The sequence below is a fragment of the Ranitomeya variabilis genome, chromosome 4 (assembly GCF_051348905.1).
Source record: "Ranitomeya variabilis isolate aRanVar5 chromosome 4, aRanVar5.hap1, whole genome shotgun sequence".
Lineage (NCBI taxonomy): Eukaryota > Metazoa > Chordata > Amphibia > Anura > Dendrobatidae > Ranitomeya > Ranitomeya variabilis.
The window spans coordinates 632,466,477-632,493,890 of NC_135235.1; the positions used below are offsets into that span (position 1 = coordinate 632,466,477).

The 27,414-nt window shown below is 44.7% G+C and overlaps 1 protein-coding gene across 1 annotated transcript in view; it reads right to left on the reverse strand.

The window, feature by feature from the left end:
- LOC143767327 (uncharacterized) overlaps positions 1-27,414 on the reverse strand; it is a 760,398-nt gene that overhangs the window by 480,754 nt on the left and 252,230 nt on the right. Inside the window, 2 exon segments of the mRNA XM_077255569.1 lie at positions 20,425-20,604; positions 20,734-20,883. Coding sequence (XP_077111684.1) covers positions 20,425-20,604; positions 20,734-20,811 — 258 coding nt within the window. The 5' untranslated portion in view covers positions 20,812-20,883.

The following is a 27,414-nucleotide window of genomic DNA, read 5'->3' on the forward strand; positions in this document are numbered from 1 at the left end:
GTATATTTTTGCTAAGAGCATATATGTGCCCTCTACTGCCCCCACGTGGCCAGAACTATATACGGTCCATGTAGTTACAATGTGAGTGAGCCCAGGCATCCTCACCCTGGACCCTGGATCTTTCCCATCACTCGTATCTCGATGTGCCCTGTGATGCCGGGTCATGCAATTCATCATGTGATCTTGGCATCACGGTGCAATACAGTGGGGAAACTAAGTATTTGATGCACTGCTGATTTTGCAAATTTACCCACCTACAAAGAATGGAGATATCTGTCATTTTTTTTATCATAGGTACACTTCAACTGTGAGACACAGAATCTAAAAATAAAATCCAGAAAATCACTTTGTATGACTTTTAGTAAATACACTGGGTACGAAAAGTATTCAGACCTCTTGTTCACTGTTTGTTTCATTGCAGCTATTTGGTAAATTCAAAACAGTTCATTTTTTCTCATTAATGTACACTCTGCACCTCATCTTGACTGGAAAAAAAATAAATGTAGAAATTTTTGCAAATTTATTAAAAAAAGATAAAATGAAATATCACATGGTCATAAGTATTCAGACCCTTTGCTCAGACACTCATATTTAAGTCACATGCTGTCCATTTCCTTGTGATCCTCCTTGAGATGGTTCTACTCCTTCATTGGAGTCCAGCTGTGTTTAATTAAACTGATAGGACTTGATTTGGAAAGACACACACCTGTCTATATAAGACCTCACAGCTCACAGTGCATGTCAGACCAAATGAGAATCATGAGGTCAAAGGAACTGGCCAAGGAGCTCAGAGACAGAATTGTGGCAAGCACATGTCCAGGCCCTTTTGAAATTTGCCAGTGTCCATCTGGATGATCCAGAGGCAGCATGAGAGTAGGTCATGTGGTCAGATGAGACCAAAATAGAACTTTTTGGCATCAACTCCACTCGCTATGTCTGGAGGAAGAAGAAGGATGAGTACAACCTCAAGAACAAGTGGGCAGGAGGACTGCACCGTATTAAAAGGAGGCTGGATGTGGTCATGTATCACAAGATTTTGGCAAACCTCCTTCCATCAGTAAGAGCATTGTAGATGGGTCGTGGCTGGGTCTTCCAGCATGACAATGACCCGAAACACACGGCCAGGAAATCTAAGGAGTGACTCCGTAAGAAGCATTTCAAGGTCCTAGAGTTTCCAGACCTGAACCCAATAGAAAATCTTTGGAGCTGAAATGCAATGGTGCTTGAAACCTGAAGGTCTGAAAATCTGTAGGAGGACTGGGCCAATATCCCTGCTGCAGTGTGTGCAAACTTGGTCAAGAACTACAGGAAACGTATGACCTCTGTAATTGTAAACAAACGTTTCTGTACCAAATATTAAGTTCTGTTTTTCTATTGTATCAAATACTTATTTCATGCAATAAACTATAAATTAAATTTGTGAAACTAATACAATGTGCTTTTCTGGATTTTTTTAAAAAACTCTGTATTTCACAGTTGAAGAGTACCTACGATAAAAATTAGACCTCCATTTTTTGTAGGTGGGAAAACTTGCAAAATCAAGTGTATCAAATACTTATTTTCCCCACTGTAGTGAGGGCTCCGGCAAACTTCCTGGATAAAGGGGCTCTCTGCCGGGACACACAGTGACTGGAGGATAAGGGGACTCTGTCCCTTTTATGTCTGGTCAGAGCGCCCCCTTATCCTCCAGTCACTGCGTGCTCTGCCCAACAGGGAGAGTTAGGGTTAATGTTTGGGACTAGCCCAGAGTGGTGGGGGTGGGTTAAAGTGCAGGGAAAGAGTCAGTTTCCTGTCAGGAAGTGAGATCTGGCACAATGTGTGCCAGAAGCAGACGTAAGGTCTAACTAAGCAAACAATATGGGAGAATACTAATCAGTGGGAGTTTATAAATAACTGAAAACACCAACAGAGCTTAAACTACCCAAATAAATTGAAATAAAAATCTATCTTTATGAAATATAACAATTTAAACAAATACAAATTAAAAATTAGAGAAAAGGGGGATTTTTTAGTTTCTACAGTGAATAAAGTGGTAAATAGTCAGCACGGTGGCGCAGTGGTTAGCACAACAGCCTTGCAGCGCTGGAGTCCTGGGTTCTAATCCCATCAAGGACAACATCTGCAAAGAGTTTGTATATTCTCCCCGTGTTTGCGTGGGTTTCCTCCGGGTACTCCGGTTTCCTCCCGCATTCCAAAGACATACTGATAGGGAGTTTAGATTGTGAGCCCCAACAGGGACAGCGATGATAATGTGTGCAAACTGTAAAGCGCTGCGGAATATGTTAGCGCTATATAAAAATAAAGATTATTATTATAAAAAAATATATTAATATAAATATTAATATAATATTAATAGTCACATGTATAAACTATTACATAGAAAGATAAACCTGTGATAAAATATCAGTTTGCTTGATATTCTATGAGAAGACACAGTAACAAGCTTGTATCATTTGAAAAGGAATATAATAAAAATTAATTAGCATGTAAACCACTTGTAAAACATTTCCACCTGGTGAGCAAAAAAGTGTCTACAAAGAATCAGATGGGACAGTGTTGTATGTGCTATATCTATAATGAGCCAACCTTATACAGGTACTTACAGTATATAATAAGTAGGAACTGAAGGATGCGACACATGAGAAACAAAAAACCTTGTGTTGATTCAGATAAAAGTATAAAGCAATATACAAAAGACTATAAAGTGCTACAGTGCATGGACAAGGTACTCATATTTATAAGGTGAAAGTGGAGGTACAATACTGAGCTATTACATATGTGTGTAAAAAAGGTTTTGCACATATAGGTATGTAGAGAAAGTGCTGACAATATTGCCTATCCCAAATTATTATATGGTAGTAGTACTAACTCAAGATAGTTTGTTCATTAGAAAGACAAATGAGACCCTTCCTGACGAAGCCAATAGGCGAAACGCGCATTAGAGGAACCTGTGGTAATTATTAATTTCCTTTAGTCCATGAATAATTTTTCTTGCATTATGTTTCTTTGTTTTCTTATGATAGCCTGCTAGAAAATTTTGAGCAGGACGCAAAACACTGGTGAAAACAGAGAATCTTGGGGCTGGGACAAGTAAACTTGAAGGCCATGTTCACACAATGCGTTTTTTACCGCGGAACCGCAGCGATTTTGCCGCTGCGGGTCCGCAGCTGTTTTCCATGCAGGGTAATAATAATAATAATAATAATCTTTATTTATATAGCGCCAACATATTCCGCAGCGCTTTACAGTTTAACAGTTTCAAACACAACAGTCATAGGTAACAATGATAACAATACAGCAATAAAGCAAAATAAGACGACCCTGCTCGTGAGAGCTTACAATCTACAATGAGGTGGGGAGATACAAAGTACAGGTGTGTATTTACAATGATGGTCCAGCCATCTTCAGGGGGTGGGGGTAGGTGAGATAGTGAATGGGCTACACACACACACAAACATAAAATGACTGATTAGGGAACGCGATAGGCCGCTCTGAACAAATGAGTTTTGAGTGAGCGCCTAAAGCTATGCAAGTTGTGGATGGTCCTAATATCTTGGGGTAGAGCATTCCAGAGGATTGGCGCAGCACGGGGTACATAGGGTACAGTACAATGTAACCCTATGGAAAACAGGAAACGCTGTGCACATGATCCTGAAATTCACTAAAAAAGCCGCGCTGAATAGCTGCGGTAAAAAAGAAGGACCATGTCACTTCTTTGTGCGGAACTGCAGCGGTTCTGCACCCATAGACCTCCATTGTGAGGTCAAACCCGCAGAAAAACCCGCAGATCAAAAATATATCTGCGGGTTTTATTGCGGTTATGGGTGGAGAAACCGCTGCAGCAGGAAGTGCGGGGAAGCGGGCGGAAGTGCGTGGGCGGAGTGTGTTCCTGTATCCCGAAGAGACATGGAGGCATACCGTCGCATGGGGATCGATGTCGGCCGTTTGATTGATTTGGTATGTATATGTGTGTGTGTGTGTGTGTATGTGTGTGTGTATGTGTGTGTGTGTGTGTGTCCCCATGCGACGCTAGTGCCACCATTGTGCTAAGTCGCCGTATACCCTGTTGAAAAAGCCACGCGAAACGCGCGTCCGGGGAGCCAAACGAGGTGGGAGTACGAACCCTGACTACCAATGGGTAAGCAGTTACTGTACTTAACTATGTGACTTCATCCAAGTGGTGGCCGTGTGATGGGTACTATTGGATTGAGTGATATGTTTACATAGGGCCACACATTATATAGGGACCAATGCTATAACCTGAAGGGCATTTTTTGTACTCCCCCTCTAAACTTGGCTACTGTCATATTCTCTTTGTAATGCCTCCTGCCATATGTCTGTGCTGACAGCATGCACATTTTGTACTTTGTGTCTTTATGATATGTATATTGATTATTAATGTGATTACAATAAACTTATTCGTATTTTTTATACAAATATGTTGAAGTGGACGTTTTTGCTCCGTTTTTTAGTGGTAATTGTATTTTGGAGTACTCCAGTTAGGACATCCTTAGGGTGCCCTGGGAGAGTTAGGACTACCTGCTCACCACCATTGGAATTATTGGTGCTTCATGAATATAGTAATAAGTCGCCGTATGGGACTACTACTCCCATCCGGTATTAGGATGGGAGAGTTGTCCCTGTGTCTGGCGACTTAGCACAGTTGTAAAGTTACACAAAACACACACAATACACATACATGACACACAGTACATACAACATATAACACAGAGTATATACTCACCAACAGCACACTGGTAGGCGAAGCCCTCGATCCCCTAGAAAAAATCCCAAAATAAAAAATCAAATCCATACTCCCTGTCCGCAGAATCCATAAAACGAGTGTCCCACGCCGATCGGCTGCTCTCCGGCGATACACTGCCAGGAGCGAAGCTCCTAGCAGTGTATCGCGTACTGTTCCGGAGTTCAATGGCTCCGGCGTCTCGGTTAACGGCAGTACAGCTGCGTTGAACTTTCCCACGCAGCACTGCCGTTAAGCGAGAGTGCCGGGGTCAATGACCGCCGGTAAACTCGCTCGCGCATGCGCAGTGACACACCGACAGGAACTATGGCTCCTGTCAGTGTGTTGCTGCAGCCGTGGAGAGCAGACATATCTCTGGATGTGTCTGTTCTCCATGGAAGATCTTCGTGGGACCCTCGATGGATTTCTGCGGACAGGGCCAGGGAGTATGAATTAGTTTTTTTATTTTGCGTCTTTTTCAGGTCGAGGGTCTTCAGGACGGATTGAGCGTACAATAAAATATGGTCAAAAAGTGTGTGTCTTTATTTCATTAAAATAATTTTTTTCTAGTGTTTGTGGGTTTTTTTTAACCCTTTCATTGGATTAATAATGGACAGGCGTCTTATTGACGCCTCTCCATTATTAACCGGGCTTAATGCCACCTTACAATAGCAAGGTGGCATTAACCCCTCATTACCCCATATCCCACCGCTACAGGGAGTGGGAAGAGAGGGGCTAAGTGCCGGAATTGGCACATCATTTTGATGCACCTTTTCTGGGGCGGCTGCGGGCTTATATTTGTAGCCAAGGGGGGGCAAATATCCATGGCCCCTTTCCTAGGCTATGAATATAAGCCCACAGCTGTCTGCGTAGCCTTTCTGGCCTAAAAATATAGGGGGACCCCAACACTTTTTTTTTTGGGGGGGGCTCTCCCTTTATTTCTGAGCCAGAAAGGCTACGCAGACAGCTGTGGGCTTCATATTCATGGCCTGGGAACAGCCATGGGTATTTTAACCCCTTCCCAGGCCACAAATATTGGCCCGCAGCAGTCTGCCTAGCCTTTCTGGCCTAAAAATATAGGGGGACCCTGTCTTCTTTTTTTTTTTTTTTTTTTTGGGGGGGGGGGGGTCCCCCTATATTTTTTTTGATCATTTTAATAGCATTAATAATGGATAGGCGTCTTATTGACGCCTCTCCATTATTAACCGGGATTAATGCCACCTTACAATAGCAAAAATACGTGCAACTGAAATACGTGGCACTTAAATACGTGGCACTGAAATACGTTGCACTTAAATACATGGCACTAAAATACGTGATATGTGGCACTGAAATACGTGGCACTGAAATTCGTGATACATGGCACTTAAATACGTGATACGTGGCACTGAAAAACGTGATACGTGGCACTGAAATACGTGGCACTGAAATACGTGGCACTGAAATACGTGGCACTGAAATACGTGATACGTGGCACTGAAATACGTGGCACTGAAATACGTGATACGTGGCACTTAAATACGTTGCACTTAAATACGTGGCACTGAAATACGTGATACATGGCACTAAGTCTACGTTCACATTTGCGGTCTGCGCCGCAGCGTCGGGCGCCGCAGCGTCGCCGCATGCGTCGCCGCATGCGTCATGCGCCCCTATATTTAACATGGGGGCGCATGGACATGCGTTGCACTTGCGTTTTGCGACGCATGCGTCACTGCGGCGCACGCGTCCGGGCGCAGAGGACGCAGCAAGTTGCATTTTTGCTGCGTCCAAAATCAACCAAAAAAAGGACGCATGCGTCGCAAAACGCAGCGTTGTGCATGCGTTTTGCTGCGTTTTTGTTTGCGTTGTGCGTTGCGTCGCCGACGCTGCGGCGCACAACGCAAATGTGAACGTAGCCTTAAATACGTGGCACTTAAATAGCTGGATAGAGCTGGATCCGCGGGCTGTGATCTGGCCTACGCTCAGCACTCTGCGGAGCGCTGTCATTCAAAACACGTCCACTCATTTTGGTGTTTAGTCCCAAAATGGAGGATGGAAGAAGAAAAGGGTTTGATAAGGAAATGACAACATTTCTTTTTTTTTTTCCCCACTGCAGTTAAAGCTTTATTTGTGTCAAACACAGACAATCTGCAGAGAAAACTGCATAAAAAACCGCACTAAAAACCGCATCAAAAATCGCACCAAAAAACGCACCAAAACGCACCAAAAACCGCACCTGCGTTTTCTGCAAAGAGCTGCGGTTTTTAGTGCAGAAAAACAGCAGGGAAATCAGGAACGTGTGAACATGGCCGAAGACGTAGCGAGACCAAGTGTGAAGATGCATCGTATTGTGAAGATAACATTTGTAAAGTTATGCACCATCTATCTATTCTAATTAGTTCCCACCAAATTAATGTTGAGTAAAGACTGTTTATTTTTGAGTGGTAGTCTCTCTCATTGAACTGTTTTTTTTTTTAATAACTAATTACTATTAAATTTTATAAAATTTTACAATCCGAAATAAGACAAAACAATCAAAATTTGGCTTACAAATTAGAGGATCAAAAAGAATGGAGTACAATGAGAATAAACTCTTGAAAGACGTTTCCCCTAGTGGCATCAAAACATATTATGCAGTTCTCAATGATGCCAAGTTAAGATGACTCCATCCCCATACACCTACAATTCTTATAAAAATGCAATACTAAGTAAGGCAAGACATACACATAGGGAAGGAAAGCAGAAACCTGTTCAAAAACCAACATGCTCCCAATTGTTGTTTAGGGCCCTTAAATAGTCCCAGGGAGCCCAGACGGTCTCAAATCTGTCTAAACTCCCATTTCATAAGGCCGTCATGTGCTCCATCCTGCGGATGCTGGCTTTTCTATCTAAAATCTTCTGATAAGAGGGGGGAGTAGTCTGTCTCCAATGAAGGGCAATAAAACATCTAGCTGCTATCAACAGATGTAACAGAAGTCTGGTCAAATTCCTCCCCATCCCTCTAGGGGAAACATTTAGTAGGTATATAGTAGGGTCCAGCTCAACCTCCACATATAGAACCTTTTCCATTAAGGTTTTTAATTTTCCCAAAATCCAGCCAGCTCAGGACAAGACGAGAAAATGTGGAACTGAGAACCGGGTGCTGAGCAACAACGCCAGCAAATATTTGGGAGCTCATGGTTCAGTCTATGAAGGAGTTCTGGAGTGCGATACCAAAACATCAAAATTTTATATTGCTTTTCCTTATAAAGGATGCAGATAGAGGATTTGGCTGCCGTTTCCCATATATTCTGCCAGCATTGGAGAGACGGTGTCCTTCCCAGAAGAAACACATCTAATTATGTATGGATGTTTCAAGGGGAGAGTCAGTCTGAGAACCCAAGATCCTGTAAATATCTGATATTAACCCTTTAGTTGAAGTGCCTTTCTTACAAAGCCTCTCAAATTCCGTTGGCTGAGAAACCGTCAATGAGCCATATAGTGAAGACGCTAGGTGCTTAATCTGCATGAACTGGAAAAACTCTCTATTAGTTATATCAAATTTAGATTTTATAGTATTAAACAAGAGAACTTCCAATGTGTTTCCATCCACCAAATCCACAAATCTAAAAAAATCCATGGGTGGACCATTCTCGGTTTCAAACTGTTTGGTATCAGAGGCTGGTATATAAAAGATATCATTCGGGAACAGGGGAAGACCAACCCAAAATGCCTTGCACATGAGAGCCAAAGATCCCTTGTAAACTGCATAGGGCTCAGCAAAGTAAATGGTATCTTAACAGGCTTAGTCGACCATAAAAGGGAGTTTGGGTGGATCCGAGCCAACCATATCTTTTCTAATTCAGTCCAAATATTGTAAGCCCATAATGAAACCCACAAGGGAATCCTCCTTAGGTGTGCTACCCAATAGTATTTACCGATATCCAGAATAGACAAGCCCCCTTGTGATCTATGAGATGTGAGAACCAGTGATGAGCGAGTAGCATTGTTGCTCTGGTCTCCCTGAGCATGCTCGGGTGATCTCCGAGTATTTGGATGTGCTCGGAGATTTAGTTTTTATCGCCTCAGCTGCATGATTTACGGCTTCTGGACAGCCTGAAAACATGTGGGAATTCCCTAACAAACAGGCATTCCTCACATGTATTCAGCCTGTCTAGCAGTCGTAAATCATGCAGCTGAGGCAAGGAAAACTATTTCTCCTCAAGCACATCCAAATCCTCGGAAATCACCCGAGCGTGCACCGAAGCAACGAGTATACTCGCTCATCACTGGTGAGAACACTTTTGGATATTCTATGGCGTCTCTCGTTCCATATGAACTTCATTATAGCAGCCTGGAGAGACCTAAGTTCCCCAAGAGGAACCTTAACGGGGAGAGTCTCAAAATAATAAAGTAGCTTAGACAGGAGAGTCATCTTAACTGATGCTATGCAGCCAATCAGTGAGGGCGAAAGTGGCATCCACTTAGTCAAAAGCCTCCTCAACTCTCCAAAAAGAAACGGATAGTTACAATTATATAAATTGTTATAGAAAGAGGACAGAGTAACCCTTGCTGCTGGGAAATCCTCCATGTGTCCATCCACCTCACCTGGGACTACAGAGCGTGCCGACCCACTTGAAGAGGAACGCATCCAGGGCTGTCACCTGAGCAGCCACGCTTTCCCTGCATATGCCGCGGTCCTGGTTCTCATCACTCATCACTGAAGGTAATCTGAAGGTAATGGTAAGAAGGTAAGGTCTGAAGGTAATCTGGCCAGAAATAAGGCTGTGGAGCCTTGTAATCTGCAGTGTCTTGAAGGAGCTCTCCTGCTACACACTCCTGCTCCTCTCAGCACAGCATCCTGGATATGCCCCGTCTTACCATTTTAAATATCGGTACCACATCAGCCATCCACCAATCCAGTGGCACGACCCGTTACAAGAGATTCTAAGAATATGAAATACAGCGGTCTGTCAATTACTGAGCTTAATTCCCTCAGTATCCGTAGACTAATGCCATCTGGGCAGGGGAATTTGTCAATGTTTAATTTGCTCAGATGCAGGCTTACTTCTTTTCGTGTTAAACTAGTTATATCAGGTGGTGAACTTTGGATGAAAAGTGCCTGTTTAATATCTCAGCCTTTTCTTTGTCCTCTATTATGATCTTGTTATTATAGTCTTTTAAGGGGCTGATACCATCCGTTTTTTTCCTTTTGGTATTGATGTATTTATAAAATTTGTTGGGATTTAGAGTTAGGTAATATATATATATTTGGACAGAGACAACATTTTTCTAATTTTGGTTATAGACATTACCACAATGAAGACTTTCAGCTTTCATTTGAGGGTATCCACATTAAAATTGGATGAAGGGTTTAGGAGTTTCAGCTCCTTAACATGTGCCACCCTGAGCTGAGCACTTACATTGGGGTTTCAATCTAAATCTCAAGTTGAGGTGATTCAGATGAAACTCCCCTAGAGATCCATTCACTCTAATGAAGAACTTACTCTGGGACTCCGTTTGGCCTCTGTTCAGTGGTGTTCTTCTTTTCAGGGGTGCAGTGGCGTAACTACAAAGTTATGGGCCCCGGTGCGAACTTCCAAATGGGGCCCCCCCCGCCATAAAATTCAATGTAAGCCCCATAGAATACAATGCAGCCCCCCTCATAGTATAATGCAGCCCCTCCATACAGGGGCAGTGACAAAGACACGAGCAAATGGTGACGAGGGGGCAGAGGAGAGGGAACAAGGGGGCAAGGAAGACAGGCACTAGGGGACACATGGGGGCTAGGAGGCAGGGGAGAAGGATACAAGGGGTCTAGTGGGCAAGGGAGACTGACACAAGTGGGCAAGGGAGACTGACACAAAGGGCACACGGGGACTAGTGGGCAAGGGAGACTGACACACGGGGAATAGTGGGCAAGGGAGACTGATACAAGGGGACTAGTGGGCAATGGAGACTGACACACGGGGACAAGGGACAAGCACAAGGGGACAAGGGAGACAGGCACAAGGGGACACATAGGGACTAGTGAGCAAGAGACTGACACAAGGGGACAAGGGATACAAGCACAAGGGGACACACAGGGACAAGTGGGAAAGGGAGACTGACACACAGGGACTAGTGGGCAAAGGAGACTGACACAAGCACAAGGGGACATAGGAGAAAGGCACATGGGGACACACAGGGACTAATGGGCAAGGGAGACTGGCACACGGGGACACAAGCATAAGGGAGACAGGCTCAAGGGGACACACAGGGACTAATGGGCAAGGGAGACTGGCACACGGGGACAAGGGACACAAGCATAAGGGGACAAGGGAGACAGGCACATGGGGACACACAGGGACTAATGGGCAAGGGAGACTGGCACATGGGGACACAAGCATAAGGGAGACAGGCTCAAGGGGACTCACGGCCCCCTGACCTGCCAGAGCCGCTTGCAGCTGCGACCGTAGTAGTTACACCGCTGCCTCACACACACACACATACTACAGATATCACACACACACTACAGATATCACACACACACATCATACTACAGATATCACACACACACACATCAGTTATTACACACACTACAGATATCACACACACATCATATTACAGATATCACACACATACTACAGTTATCACACACACACACTACAGATATCACACACACACACAGACATACTACAGATATCACACACACACATCATACTACAGATATCACACACACACACACTACAGATAACACACACACACACACACACTACAGATATCACACACACACACACACATACACACACTACAGATATCACACACACACACACACATACACACACTACAGATATCACACACACACACACACACATACACACACTACAGATATCACACACACACACATCATACTACAGATATCACACATACTACAGTTATCACACACACACTACAGATACCACACACACACACACACACACACCAGAGATACCAGCTCATATACACAACTCACAATCTCCTCTCTGGTACAGGGGTGGCTGATGTAAACCGGCTGCAGCTCCTCAGCTTCTCCTGACTAAGGCTAGTTTCACACTAGCGTCGGGAACAACCCGTCGCTGTGCGTCGGGCCGACGTTCCCGACGCTAGTGTGGTCTCCGCCGCACAACGGGGGCAGCGGATGCATTTTTCCCACGCATCCGCTGCCCCATTGTGAGGTGCGGGGAAGTGCGGGGAGGTGGGGGTGGAGTTCCGGCCGCGCATGCGCGGTCGGAAAAAGTGGACCGTCGGGAGCAAAAAACGTTTTTTCTCCCGACGGTCCACTACCACACGCCCAAGCGTCGCAAAACGGACGCGACGTTTGGCAATGCGTCGCAAATGCGTCGCTAATGTTAGTCTATGACGAAAAAACGTATCCAGCAAGAACTTTTGCTGGATGCGTATTTTCGGCAAAACGACGCATTTGCGACGTATTGCAGTTAACGCTAGTGTGAAACTAGCCTAAAGCGGCTCTGTCCCGCACCTCCCCCCTGCTCTCGCCTTCTGTCCCGGGGTTATTTTGGCTTTCTCTTAAAGGGAACCTGTCACCCCGTTTTTTCCGTATGAGATAAAAATACTGTTAAATAGGGCCTGAGCTGTGCATTGCAATAGTGTATTTTGTGGACCCCGATTCCCCACTTATGCTGCCGAAATACGTTACCAAAGTAGTCGTTTTCGCCTGTCAATCAGGCTGGTCTGGTCAGATGGGCGTGGTGTCTTCCCCCAGATCTTGCTTAGTTTTCCGTTGGTGGCGTAGTGGTGTGCGCATGTCCAAGGTCCCGAATCCACTGCACAGGGGAGTGAAAATAGCGTGATGTGCGACATTTCATTGGTGATCGGTGGGGGCGGCCATCTTCCTTTGGCCGCGCGTGCGCAGAAGCGGCGCTCTGCTGGCCGCGGCTTCAGGAAAATGGCCGCAGGATGCCGCGCGTGCCCAGATGGAGATCGCGGCGGCTATTTTCCTGAAGCAGAGATGCGACACCTCGTACACACCCGACTCCGCTCCGTACACCCCCGACTCCGCTCCGTACACCTCGTACACACCCGGCTCCGCTCCGTACACCTCGTACACACCCGGCTCCGCTCCGTACACCTCGTACACACCCGGCTCCGCTCCGTACACCTCGTACACACCCGGCTCCGCTCCGTACACCTCGTACACACCCGGCTCCGCTCCGTACACCTCATACACACCCAGCTCTGCTCCGTACACCTCATGCACACCCGGCTCTGCTCCGTACACCTCATGCACACCCGGCTCTGCTCCGTACACCTCATACACACCCGGCTCTGCTCCGTACACCTCATACACACCCGGCTCCGCTCCGTACACCTCATACACACCCGGCTCTGCTCCGTACACCTCATGCACACCCAGCTCTGCTCCGTACACCTCATACACACCCGGCTCCGCTCCGTACACCTCATACACACACGGCTCCGCTCTGTACACCTCATACACACACTGCTCTGCTACATCCACACAAACCCCTCCTGACCTCACACAAAAGCTTACCCTCCTCCAGCATGATGACAAACAGCACTGCACTACTGTCCTGCACTACACGGAAGCCCTTGATCATGTGACTCCAACTCCTCCCCTCCTGTGACCTCATCCTAGGTCCTGTGCGCACAGAGCAGCTGCAGCCATAGTTGTGGTGTGCGGCTCTCTGCGGTGGAGGGGCTCTGCTGCGGGACAAGTGCAGTCCCACCCGTGATCGCGAGTGCACGCGCAGCAGGGCCTGTAAGGAAGAATTATTTAAAGGGCCGGCGGCCCATTTTGTAGCTTAGAGTTCTTAGGAGCCCGCCCAGTCTGCTGGACTGGGTGGGCCCCTAAGCACTGCGGGCCCCGTCGCAATTGCGACCCCTGCGACCGCGGTAGTTACGCCCCTGCAGGGGTGCATAAAATTGTATCCAATGGCACTTTTATGCACACCTTAAAAGATGGACACCGCCGGATCATAGGGCAGATGGCATCCACAGTGCCTTCATCTGCCTCATTATAGGGAATATTCAGCCTGGGGTTCCTCCCGTATCATGTATTTCAGAGATTTACACACAAATCCCAATGTAAGAGCTGGATAAATGTGCGCCGAGCCATACTGCGATCATTGGGCGGCAGAATGAACAAATCAACAGCAGATCAAGAATTGTCATTTATTTTTTTATGCTGCTCCTCGTGAGGTGCAAGTTCATTAAACGACTTTATTCTTCAGGTTGATGTGATTACAGCGATACCAAATGAAAGGGAACCTGTCACCCCGTATTTTAAAGATGAGATAAAAATGGCATTAACTAGGGCCAGAGCTGAGCTTTACATTACTGTCTTCTGTGTGTTTATATTCCGCACCTATCTTGCCGAAATACCTTTTGAAAGTCGCCGTTTGGTGCTGTCACTCAGTCAAGTCTGGTCAGATGGGCGTTGATAAGTTGCGGTTCCTCCCCCACCTCTTGCGTTTCCCTGCGAATTTTATTCCCGCCGTCAGCGTTGTGCTTAGCGCCTGCGCACTAACGTATCATTTGGCGCCTGCGTATTATGGTTTGCCCAACTGTGGGCATATCATAATTGACATTACTGCGCATGCGCGGGTCGGCACTTTTACCTGTGTGCCCCGGAAGTGGTCATATGCGCATACTGTATAGCTGGATGCCGGTAACAGTGTCTCAGCCCCACCTGCGATCGTAAGTTTGGCACCAAACTTACGCTCGCAGGTTGTGCAGAGAAAATTTTACCGGCATCCAGCTATACAGTAAATGCGCATATAACCACTTCCGGGGCACACAGGTAAACGTGCCGACCAGCGCCTGCGCAGTGATGTAACGTATGCTATGCCCACAGTTGGGCACAGCATAATGCGCAGGCGCAAGAGGCTCTTTTACTGCGCAACTGCGAAGAAAGTGCGCGATCTGTGCGATTCACAGAGCGCATTTAGGTCATACACGCCGAGGAGCAGGGGGGAGGAACCGCAACTTATCAACGCCCATCTGACCAGACTTGACTGAGTGACAGCACCAAACGGCGACTTTCAAAAGGTATTTCGGCAAGATAGGTGCGGAATATAAACACACAGAAGACAGTAATGTAAAGCTCAGCTCTGGCCCTAGTTAATGCCATTTTTATCTCATCTTTAAAATACGGGGTGACAGGTTCCCTTTAATATATTTTTTTATGCTTGGCTGCTGTCACGAATTGTGATGGATGGCACTGGAAAGATCACGCATAATCCCACTGCTGCCACCACATGTGAAGAACCCGCACATCGCCATCCCACCTGATGTCACTATTCTGTCAGAAGGATCACGTAGTGCGGTCTTCCCACTTGCACCAACAAAATTTTCAGCACCCTCTGGGAACAGGTAAAGTCAGCTTGATACAGTTTCACACAGACAACCCCTGTCCACACTGGCCCAGGGAGGCATGGGGAGTGAGAGGATGTGGCCCACCAGTTACTGATGTGGCACCTTACTTGCCCACAACCCTGACAGGCTGAGATCTTCCTTTCACTAGCACCAGTGAAACAGCGCCTTGTCAGCCCGGTAAGACTGCCACCAGTTCCTCATTTGATATAAGCCTAGTATGTTAACAGAATTATGTTGAGCCAAAAACCAACCCCGGTAGTATGGAAAGTTAAGCCAAAAATACGGATGTGTGGATTCATGGATCAAGATAAAAGAGCAGCCCAAGGTTAAATTATATATTTAATCATCTTAGGGAACACTAGACAATACATTATAAATACAATGGTTATACATATACAATGGTCAGATAGGCAAATACAGGTGAAGTACGAAAGATATAAGCAGATGAATCATGTCAATTATTGGTTTTATGTTCAACCATGTGTGCGCTGGGCATCAGGGGACATAGGCTTCCAACTGGATCCTAATTCCTTCACAGCACGTTACTCGATGTGACCCCCACTTTTTTGGAAGTGAACAGCAAGCATAACAGAGAGAGACCACATGGCCTTACCCAAGCCTTTATCCCCTGGTAACACCCTTTTCCGCCCTCGGGAGGGTCCTTATCCCCCTCCCTTGGAGGTTTGTAGCTACATCTCCCAAAACCTTTGAGAGATCATAAATTCCCAACGGAATGTCGGTTCTGGAGCCATCGGATCCAGCTGGGCCCCCGTTACGTTTGGAGACCAAACACTGCTTTGCTACCTGGCTCCTACTAGCCATTCTACGTATCTCCCCATACTAGGATGCTAGAATGGATTGAGACTTTGGAAGGCGTTCGGCTCATTCAAGGGATCTCGACAATGTAACCAGTGTGTGGCTAGGGCGTATGATAAGTTCATTTTCTCCTTATGAAATCCTAGCTGTCTGAACAAAGCAGTTAGACTGCATGGTTTAGATCCACAGAGGGTCTTCCTGTAGGAGCTTGGATACTCGCTTGCTGGTGGGAGTGTGAATCCCTTCTGTGGAACTGACAAGTCTGGGCTTCCCTGCTGAGCCAGGTGTCCTGTTACAGCTACCAGTTTTCAGAAAGATTGTAAGCTGCAATCTTTCACACACACTAAAAGACACTTTTTTGTGCATGATCTAACCACACTTGCTAGCCCTGGTGACCTGGATGTTGTCATGATGACATCACGTCACCATGGCAACGATCAGCCCTTCGTGATGAAGTCGTGGGGGCGCCCATCAGGGAGATCCATTTTCTTGCCTTCTAAAGATTGCGATTGATATCGATTGCAGGGAGCTGGTACCACTCCTGGCAGTGAGTGTCTGGTATCAGCTGTCATGTCACCTTACACCCATCAACGATCGCGCGCACAGGACATACTTCCTAACCTGGACATATGGATACGTCTAAGTTCATGAAGTGGTTAAAAGCTAATGATTTCTATGTCCATTCATTGATCTGGGGTTTGTTTTTTCTGCACTGAGCCATTTCTTCACTGCCTATGTTCACTTTCCTCAGGGGCAGTTTCCGCAGCATTGGTCACATGGTAGGTTTTGTTTTCTCATGAACTAGCACAATACAACCTTGGTTCCTCCATTCTAAATTTTCTATGGCTGTTTACCATAACCTCACCCACACAAGGCCAGACAGCTATAAGATTTCTCTGTCATCCTCCTCCTCACCAGCTGTAATCAGCTGTTCACAAACAGTATTCATACAGTGTAGTTCTGTGCCGTAAAAAAAAATGGTGCCTGATGGTGCACGAAGCAAAAATTGCAATATACACTCAGGTTGGTCTTGCACCCATCCACAATGGACACACAGAGCTGCAAATAGAGCCAAATAATTCTGCAATTTGCGAAAGTGACTCACATAAGTTTTCACATACCCATTTGAATCCAGTCTTACTCTTATCAATGTATCTGACAAGGGGATATCTAAATTCTGTTTTATGAAAATTCAGACGTGTTCTATGGGTGAAGACAAGAATGCAATTAAGAAATCAGTCGGACCCTCCCTTGGACTATTATGTCTGAGTAGACACTGTTCACAAAAATAAAGGGAAAACTAAAATATCACATACTAGATATCACTGAATGAAATATTCCACTTGCAAATTTTTATTCATTACATAGCGGAATGCGTTGAGAACAAGAAAAGATAAAAATGATCAATGTAAATCAAAATTAGTATCCCGTGGAAGTCTGCATTTCGAATTATACTAAAAATCCAAGGGGAAACACAAATTGCAGGCCGATACAACTTCATTGTAAATGCCTCAAGACATGGAAATTATGCTCAGTAGTGTGTGTGGCCTCCACGTGCCTGTATGATGTCCCTACAACGCCTGGGCATGCTCCTGATGAGGCGGTGGATGATCTCTTGAGGGATCTTCTCCCAGACCTGGATTAAAGCTTCAGTTAACTCCTGGACAGTCTGTGGTGCAATGCGGCGTTGGTGGATGGAACGAGATATGATGTCCCAGATGTGCTTGATTGCATTCAAGTCTGGGGAACGGGAAGGCCAATCCATAGCATAAATGCCTTTATCAAGCCGGAACTGCTGACACACTTCAGCTACATGAGGCCTAGCATTGTCATGCATCAGAAGGAACCCAGGGCCCATTGCACCTGCATATGGTCTTACAATTCTTACTATAGGCCTGAGGATCTCATCCCAGTTCTTAATGACAGTTAGTGTACCTCCGGCAAGTACATGGAGGGCTGTATAGCCCTCCAAAGAAATGCCTCCCCACACAATTACTAACCACTGCCAAACCGGTCATGCTTGAGGATGTTGCAGGCAGCAGGATGTTCTCCACAGTGTCTCCAGACTCTGTCACATGTGCTCAGTGTGAACCTGCTTTCATCTGTGGAGAGAACAGGATGCCAATGTCGAATCTGCCAATCTTGGTGTTCTGTGGCAAATGCCAATCGTTCTACACGGTGTTGGGCTGTTAGCTCAACACCCACTTGAGGACGTTTGAACAGACACATGGATATTAGTGGCCTGCTGGAGGTCATTTTGCAGGGCTCTGGCACTGCTCCTCATTGCACAAAGGAGGAAGTAGCGGTCCTGCTCCTGGGTTGTTGCCCTCCTACTGCTTCCTCCACGTCTCCTGGTATCTGCTCCATGCTCTGGACACCGTGCTGACAGACACTTCCCTTCTTGCCACAGCTCGCATTGATGTGCCATCCTGGGCGAGCTGCACGTCCCTGTGGGTTGTACTGTAGACACCGCCTCATGCTACTGTACCTCTAGGAGTGAGAACAATGGCAAAATGCAAAAGTGACCAAAACAACAATCAAAAAGGATGAGAACAGAGAAATGATCTGTGGTCATCACCTGCAGAATCACTTCTTTACAGGGGTTGTCTTGCCAATTGCCTATCATTTCTACCTTTTGTCTGTTCCATTTGCACAACAGCAGGATAAATTGATTCACAATCGGTGTTGCTTCATGACTGAACAGGTTGATTTCTCAGAAGTGATGTACTTGGAGCTACATTTTGTTGTTCAAGTGTTCCCTCTATTTTTTTGAGCAGTGTATTTGTCCCTTTGAACCGAATGTACATGTCAGAGGAATGTCCAGGTAGGAGTATGATAGATATATATAGATATATATATATATATATATATATATATATATATATATACACTCTTTTCGTGTATAAAGATGTAACCATCAGCCAGAGTGCGCAGCGCACAACACTTCAGAATGTGAACATGGCCTTAGGCCTCAATCACACATTAGTTTTTGATCATACATGAATAACTCTATGGTGGATTTATTTTTTGTCAGTTTTACAATCCACATTGTCCATTTTTTCTCATATGGAAAAAAAAAAAAATCTAGGAGGTTTTTCAAAGCTTCTCATATTAACGGTCTAAAGAAGAACCTCACTCAAATAACACACAGATGGCATCTATGTGCTCTACATTTTTTTCTCAGACCCAATAAATGGGTGTGATTGATCCAAAAATCATATCAAAAACAGTCAAGCCTCCTTTTTTGGTGGACAGCTCTAGGGTATATTCACACTTATGTTTTTATGCGAAAAGATTTAAAATCCAAAACTGATCTTACACAACTGATGAAAATAGAAGCAGAGTGGCCTCAATCATTATGATGGGCTCCATCTAGTTTCTATTATGTGTCAATTTTTAAAATGGAAAACAAAGTTCTGCATGATCTTCTTTTTTTTTTTTTAACCATTACAAAAACGGATCAGTTAAAAAAAAATTGCTCTATTTTCATTCACACCATTTACCGATTACCGTAAATAATATGCTCCTCGTATTGTACAGGTTGTTACAATAACAGGGTCATAAAATTTATCCATGCTTAATGTAATTGTATCTTCTAATGCACTGACATATATAAATATCTATACAGACCAGATTATAACATGGAAAGAAGAATGCTATTGAGGATTTTAGGCTGAGAAAATTCTCTCGTACATAACAGTGAAGCCTGTGGCTGGTAATGTTTCTGTATTACATATCAGAGATCACCGAGACCAACATGCTTCAAAATATGTTTAGAGACATATATGTACTTATATATGTACATATGTATGCACTTGAACATAAAAAATTCAACAGCTAATTGTCACGGCCAATGGCAGAGTAGAATCAGTATTTTGTAGTCACTACTCACCTGTGCGTTTATCTATTGGAATCTCCTCCTTACACCGCTCATCACCCCTCACATATGTCTCTGTAATAATAATACGGGGAACATCTTTACCCTGAAAGAAATATTGTAAAAGTCACAGACAGATGGAGAAGTTCCATGAAGTTATTTCTATGAACAAAAATGATCATAAATTAACAAAACATCCGTAGTTCTCACATAGCTGCAGGTCTGATGCATAAATCTGTTGATTTCATGACACTTTCTCTCCATCTACCTGATGATCCTGAGGAACATTTCTATTTTCTTGTTTACAGTTCTGTGGAAGAAGAGGACGGGGACATCTCTCTGGTGTTGTCTTCTCACTGGATAGAACTGGAGGAAAAACATATAGGGACTGAATTCATTCTTTACATACAGATAATTATAGGCCGTGTGTATTTAGTCCTATTACCTGGTGATATGAGGGGCTGGGGAACCTCCATCATGACGTCCTTGTACAGATATTTGTGTCCTTCTAAATACTCCCACTCCTCCAAGGAGAAATAGATGGCGACATCCTGACATCGTATGGGAACCTGACACACACAATGATACCGTCATCCCCCCGATCCCTCCATAGCGTTACTGTATAATGTCCCAGCATTCCCAGCAGTGTCACCTCTCCAGTCAGCAGCTCAATCATCTTGTAGGCGAGTTCTAGGATCTTCTGGTCATTGATGTCCTCATGTATCAGGGGGTGAGGTAGAGGCTCCATGATTGGGCTCAGGGGTCTTCCCCACCCCTCAGACACAGGAGCCTGACAGCGCTCACTAGAGGTCTTCTTCACAACTGTGTAATCCTGGTTATGGAGAGACACATTAATAAACCTCACTACAGACATTCCCAGAGTCCTCACCTCTCCAGTTCTGTCCATCTGTTATTCCCATAGATAAGAATGATGTAATGTGACGTCATCAGAATCTCTCACCTCTCCAGTAAGCCGGAAGAGGATCTCTAGGGTGAAGTGTAATATCCTCTCCGCCATCTTGTCCCTGTCCCTATCCATCCTTGTAGGGTCACTCAGGAGAATTCTCTTATATAGAAGATCTCCACTGAGAGGATCCGATATTGTAGGGACCTGAATGGGGAAAAGATGACGATGTAACAGCATAAAGATCCCATGTAAAAAATCTCCGGAGCTGTTACCGGCGTCACATGATCACTACATCCAGTCATGGCCCCGTCCTGCCCCCGGTATAACACACAGTCCAATTATAGTCACATACAGAGATTTATCACTGAATTTCTCTAATCCAGCACCAAAACCACACAACAAATCTAAAGGAAAATCTAAAATATCTGAATTAAAAAAATCATAAAAACAAGACATAAAGTTATAAAGTGCATCCACAGAGATCGAGACGGCAGAACAGGGGACATCAGTAACAGATAATGATAGAACATTAACGCTTTTGCAATATTTGTCAAACCTATATGACTTGGTCAGGTAGGAGTTCAATAGGAGATAGGTGCATCATAGCGAATGTGCGTGGCACAGCAACTGTGCCAGTATGATCGCCGCCGAGAGCTCGATTTACATGAAAGTCGTGCCACAGTGGCCGTCCATCCCCATCCTGGTATACACATCACTGCCATGCACCCTTACACGCCGAGATTAGTTCTGAGAATATTCACTGCTCCCCACGCCAAGGACTATGCAGTGGCTGGGTGATCACTTGTGCCCACTATTAACCCCTTAATCCCATATGACGTACTATCCCGTCAAGGTGACCTGGGACTTAATTCCCAGTGATGGGATAGTACGTCATATGAGCGCGGCCGATCGCGGCCGGGTGTCAGCTGACTATCGCAGCTGACATCCGGCACTATGTGCCAGGAGCGGTCACGGACTGCTCCCGGCACATTAACCCCCGGCACACTGCGATCAAACATGATCGCAGTGTTCCGGCGGTATAGGGAAGCATCGCGCAGGGAGGTGCCTCCATGCGGGCTTCCCTGAGACCCTCGGAGCAACGCGATGTGATCGCGTTGCTCCGAGCGTCTCTTACCCCCTATCCCTGCAGGCCCCGGATCCAAAATGGCCGCGGGGCTGCATCCGGGTCCTGCAGGCACTACTTCCGGGTCCAGAGCAGGCGCTGGTAAGCCTGCAGCGCTGTCAACTGAGTGCTGTGCAAACTGTCAGATCAGCGATCTGTGATGCTATCCCTTGGGACAAAGTAAAGAAGTAAAAAAAAAAATTTCCACATGTGTTAAAAAAAAAAAAAAATCCTAAATAAAAAAAAAAAAATATTCCGATAAATACATTTCTTTATCTAAATAAAAAAAAACAAACAATAAAAGTACACATATTTAGTATCGCCGCGTCCGTAAGAAAAAAAAAAAAACGAGGCAAAAAACAACGCTTTATTATCATACCGCCGAACAAAAAGTGGAATAACACGCGATCAAAAAGACGGATCTAAATAACCATGGTACCGCTGAAAACGTCATCTTGTCCCGCAAAAAACGAGCCGCCACACAGCATCATCGGCAAAAAAATAAAAAAGTTATAGTCCTCAGAATAAAGCGATGCCAAAATAATTATTTTTTCTATAAAATAGTTTTTATCGTATAAAAGCGCCAAAACATAAAAAAATGATATAAATGAGATATCGCCGTAATAGTACTGACCCGAAGAATAAAACTGCTTTATCAATTTTACCAAACTTGGAACGGTATAAACGCCCCCCCCCCCTCCAAAAGAAATTCATGAATAGCTGGCTTTTGGTCATTCTGCCTCACAAAAATCGGAATAAAAAGCGATCAAAAAATGTCATGTGCTCGAAAATGTTACCAATAAAAACATCAACTCGTCCCGCAAAAAACAAGACCTCACATGACTCTGTGGACCAAAATATGGAAAAATTATAGGTCTCAAAATGTGGAGACGCAACAACTTTTTTGCTATAAAAAGCGTCTTTTAGTGTGTGACAGCTGCCAATCATAAAAATCCGCTATAAAAAACGCTATAAAAGTAAATCAAACCCCCCTTCATCACCCCCTTAGTTAGGGAAAAATAATAAAATTTAAAAAAATGTATTTATTTCCATTTTCACATTAGGGTTAGGGCTAGGGTTAGGGCTAGGGTTAGGGCTAGGGTTACGGCTAGGGTTACAGCTAGGGTTACGGCTAGGGTTAGGGCTAAGATTAGGACTAACGTTAGGGTTAGGGTTGGGGCTAGGGTTAGGGTTGGGACTAAAGTTAGGGTTTGGATTACATTTACGGTTGGGAATAGGGTTGGGATTAGAGTTAGTGGTGTGTCAGGGATAGGTAACGTTCACATTTGCGTTGTTGGGCGCAGCGTCGGCGACGCAACCAACAACACATGTACACAACGCAGCGTTTTGCGACGCATGCGTTGTAAGATAGTAAGGAACAGGAATTTTGGCGCAGGGAAAACGCTACAAGTAGCGTCCTCTGCACCCTGTCTTGTGCGTCAATATGACGCATGCGTCGTAAAACGCATTAGAACGCATACCGGCGCATGTCCATGCGCCCCCCATGTTAAAGATAGGGGCGCATGACGCATGTGTCGGTATCCGTCAACGACATTGCGCCCAACAACGCGAATGTGAATGTAGCCTTAGGGGTGTGGTTAGGGTTACCGTTGGGATTAGGGTTAGGGGTGTGTTTGGATTAGGGTTTCAGTTAGAATTGGGGGTTTCCACTGTTTAGGCACATCAGGGGCTTTCCAAACGCGACATGGCGTCCGATCTCAATTCCAGCCAATTCTGCGTTGAAAAAGTAAAACAGTGCTCCTTCCCTTCCGAGCTCTCCCGTGCACCCAAACAGGGGTTTACCCCAACATATGGGGTATCAGCGTACTCGGGACAAATTGGACAACAACTTTTGGGGTCCAAGTTCTTTTGTTACCCTTGGGAAAATAAAAATTTGGGGGGCTAAAAATCTATTTTGTGGGAAAAAAAAAGATTTTTATTTTCACGGCTCTGCGTTGTAAACTGTAGTGAAACACTTGGGGGTTCAAAGTTCTCACAACACATCTACATAAGTTCCTTAGGAGGTGTAGTTTCCAATATGGGGTCACTTGTGGGGGTTTCTACTGTTTGGGTACATCAGGGGCTCTGCAAATGCAACGTGACGCCTGCAGACCAATCCATCTAAGTCTGCATTCCAAATGGCGCTCCTTCCCTTCCGAGCTCTGCCATGCGCCCAAACAGTGGTTCCCCCCACATATGGGGTATCAGCGTACTCAGGACAAATTGTACAACAACTTTTAGGGTCCAATTTATCCTGTTACCGTTGTGAAAATACAAAACTGGGGGCTAAATAATCATTTTTGTGAAAAAAAAAAAAGAATTTTTATTTTCACGGCTCTGCGTTATAAACTGTAGTGAAACACTTGGGGGTTCAAAGCTCTCAAAACACATCTAGATAAGTTCCTTAGGGGGTCTACTTTCCAAACTGGTGTCACTTGTGGGGGATTTTAATGTTTAGGCACATCAGGGGCTCTCCAAACGCGACATGGTGTCCCATCTCAATTCCAGTCAATTTTGCATTGAAAAGTCAAACGGCGCTCCTTCCCTTCCGAGCTCTCCCAAGCGCCCAATCAGTGGTTTACCCCCACATATCGGGCATCAGCGTACTCAGGACAAATTGCACAACAACTTTTGGGGTCCAATTTCTTCTCTTACCCTTGGGAAAATAAAAAATTGGGGGAGAAAAGATCATTTTTGTGAAAAAATATGATTTTTTATTTTTACGGCTCTGCATTATAAACTTCTGTGAAGCACTGGTTGGGTCAAAGTGCTCACCACAGATCTAGATAAGTTCCTTAAGGGGTCTACTTTCCAAAATGGTGTCACTTGTGGGGGGGTTTCAATTTTAGGCACATCAGGGGCTCTCCAAACGCAACATGGCGTCCCATCTCAATTCCAGTCAATTTTGCATTGAAAAGTCAAATGGCGCTCCTTCCCTTCCGAGCTCTGCCATGCGCCCAAACAGTGGTTTACCCCCACATATGGGGTATCACCGTATTCAGGACTAATTGTACAACAACTTTTGGGGTCCATTTTCTCCTGTTACCCTTGGTAAAATAAAACAAATTGGAGCTGAATTAAATTTTGTGTGAAAAAAAGTTAAATGTTCATTTTTATTTAAACATTCCAAAAATTCCTGTGAAACACCTGAAGGGTTAATAAACTTCTTGAATGTGGTTTTGAGCACCTTAGGGGGTGCAGTTTTTAGAATGGTGTCACTTTTGGGTATTTTGTATCATATAGACCCCTCAAAATGACTTCAAATGAGATGTGGTCCCTAGAAAAAATGGTGTTGTAAAAATGAGAAATTGCTGGTCAACTTTTAACCCCTATAACTCCCTAACAAAAAAAAATTTTGGTTCCAAAATTGTGCTGATGTAAAGTAGACATGTGGAAAATGTTACTTATTAAGTATTTTGTGTGACATATCTCTGTGATTTAAGGGCATAAAAATTCAAAGTTGGAAAATTGCGTAATTTTCAAAGTTTTCGCCAAATTTCCATTTTTTTCACAAATAAACGCAAGTTATATCGAAAAAATTTTACCACCATCATGAAGTACAATATGTCACGAGAAAACAATGTCAGAATCACCAAGATCCGTTAAAGCGTTCCAGAGTTATAACCTCATAAAGGGACAGTGGTCAAAATTTTAAAAATTGGCCCGGTCATTAACGTGCAAACCACCCTCGGGGCTTAAGGGGTTAAAGAAAATGAATATTCACTGCTCCTCACACCCTTTCTCCCTCCCACCACTCAGCGCTGGTTTCAGTACATAGAGGTGAGAGGGACTATGGGCATGGGGAGCAGTGAATATTCATTTTCTTTAGCAGCAGGCACAATGTTAGCTGCAGCAGCCGGCTCCTGCCTTCTGTGACCTGCTGTTCTGTCACTGCTGCGCCCACCTCCCCACAACCACAGCCAGACTTTAAGATAAAGTACATCCGGACTAGAAGTCGCACCCCCCCACTGTCCTTCAAAATGTTTTGGGAAGAAAGTGAGTCATATACACTCACCGGCCACTTTATTAGGTACACCATGCTAGTAACGGGTTGGACCCCCTTTTGCCTTCAGAACTGCCTCAATTCTTCGTGGCATAGATTCAACAAGGTGCTGGAAGCATTCCTCAGAGATTTTGGTCCATATTGACATGATGGCATCACACAGTTACCGCAGATTTGTCGGCTGCACATCCCAAAGATGCTCCATACAAGGCAGGATGGATCCATGCTTTCATGTTGTTTACGCCAAATTCTGACCCTACCATCCGAATGTCGCAGCAGAAATCGAGACTCATCAGACCAAGCAACGTTTTTCCAATCTTCTACTGTCCAATTTCGATGAGCTTGTACAAATTGTAGCCTCAGTTTCCTGTTCTTAGCTGAAAGGAGTGGTACCCGGTGTGGTCTTCTGCTGCTGTAGCCCATCTGCCTCAAAGTTCGACGCACTGTGCGTTCAGAGATGCTCTTAGGCCTACCTTGGTTGTAACGGGTGGCGATTTGAGTCACTGTTGCCTTTCTATCAGCTCGAACCAGTCTGCCCATTCTCCTCTGACCTCTGGCATCAACAAGGCATTTCCGCCCACAGAACTGCCGCTCACTGGATTTTTTTTCTTTTTCGGACCATTCTCTGTAAACCCTAGAGATGGTTGTGTGTGAAAATCCCAGTAGATCAGCAGTTTCTGAAATACTCAGACCAGCCCTTCTGGCACCAACAACCATGCCACGTTCAAAGGCACTCAAATCACCTTTCTTCCCCATACTGATGCTCGGTTTGAACTGCAGGAGATTGTCTTGACCATGTCTACATGCCTAAATGCACTGAGTTGCCGCCATGTGATTGGCTGATTAGAAATTAAGTGTTAACAAGAAGTTGGACAGGTGTACCTAATAAAGTGGCCGGTGAGTGTATATGTAGGCGTGTGTGTGTGTACATGTATGCCAGTATGTATATGAATGTGTGTGTGTGTGTGTGTGTGTGTGTGTGTGTGTGTGAACATACAGCTCTGGAAAAAATTAAGAGCCCACCACATCAAAACCCTGTCATGGGCAGCCCAATCTCCAGACCTGAACCCCATTGAAAACTTCTAGAATGTAATCAAGAGGTTGATGGATAGTCTCAAGCCATCAAACAAAAAAGAACGGCTTATAATTTTGTGCCAGAAGCAGTGTGAAAGACTGGTGGAAAGCATGCCAAGACGCATGAAAGCTGTGATTAAAAATCATGGTTATTCCACAAAATATTGATTTCTGAACTCTTCCTGAGTTAAAACAATAGTACTGTTGTTTTTAAATGATTATGACTTTGTTGGGTTTTTTTGCATTATTTCAAGTCTGAAAGCACTGGGTTTTTAAAAAAAAATTTGACCATTTTTCTTTGTCAGAAAAAAAATACAAAATGTATTGCTTGGAAATTCGGAGACAGGTTGTAATATACATTTTACTCAAAAATATACCTATAAAGCGAAAAATCAGACAAACTGAATGTTTTGCAGTGGTCTCTTAATTTTTTCCAGAGCTCTATTTGTTTTAGGTTCATGTATGATTCCATAATTGTAAGAAATAGGAAAAATCAACCTAGCACTCCCCGAACCCCCCCCCCCCCCCCCCCCCC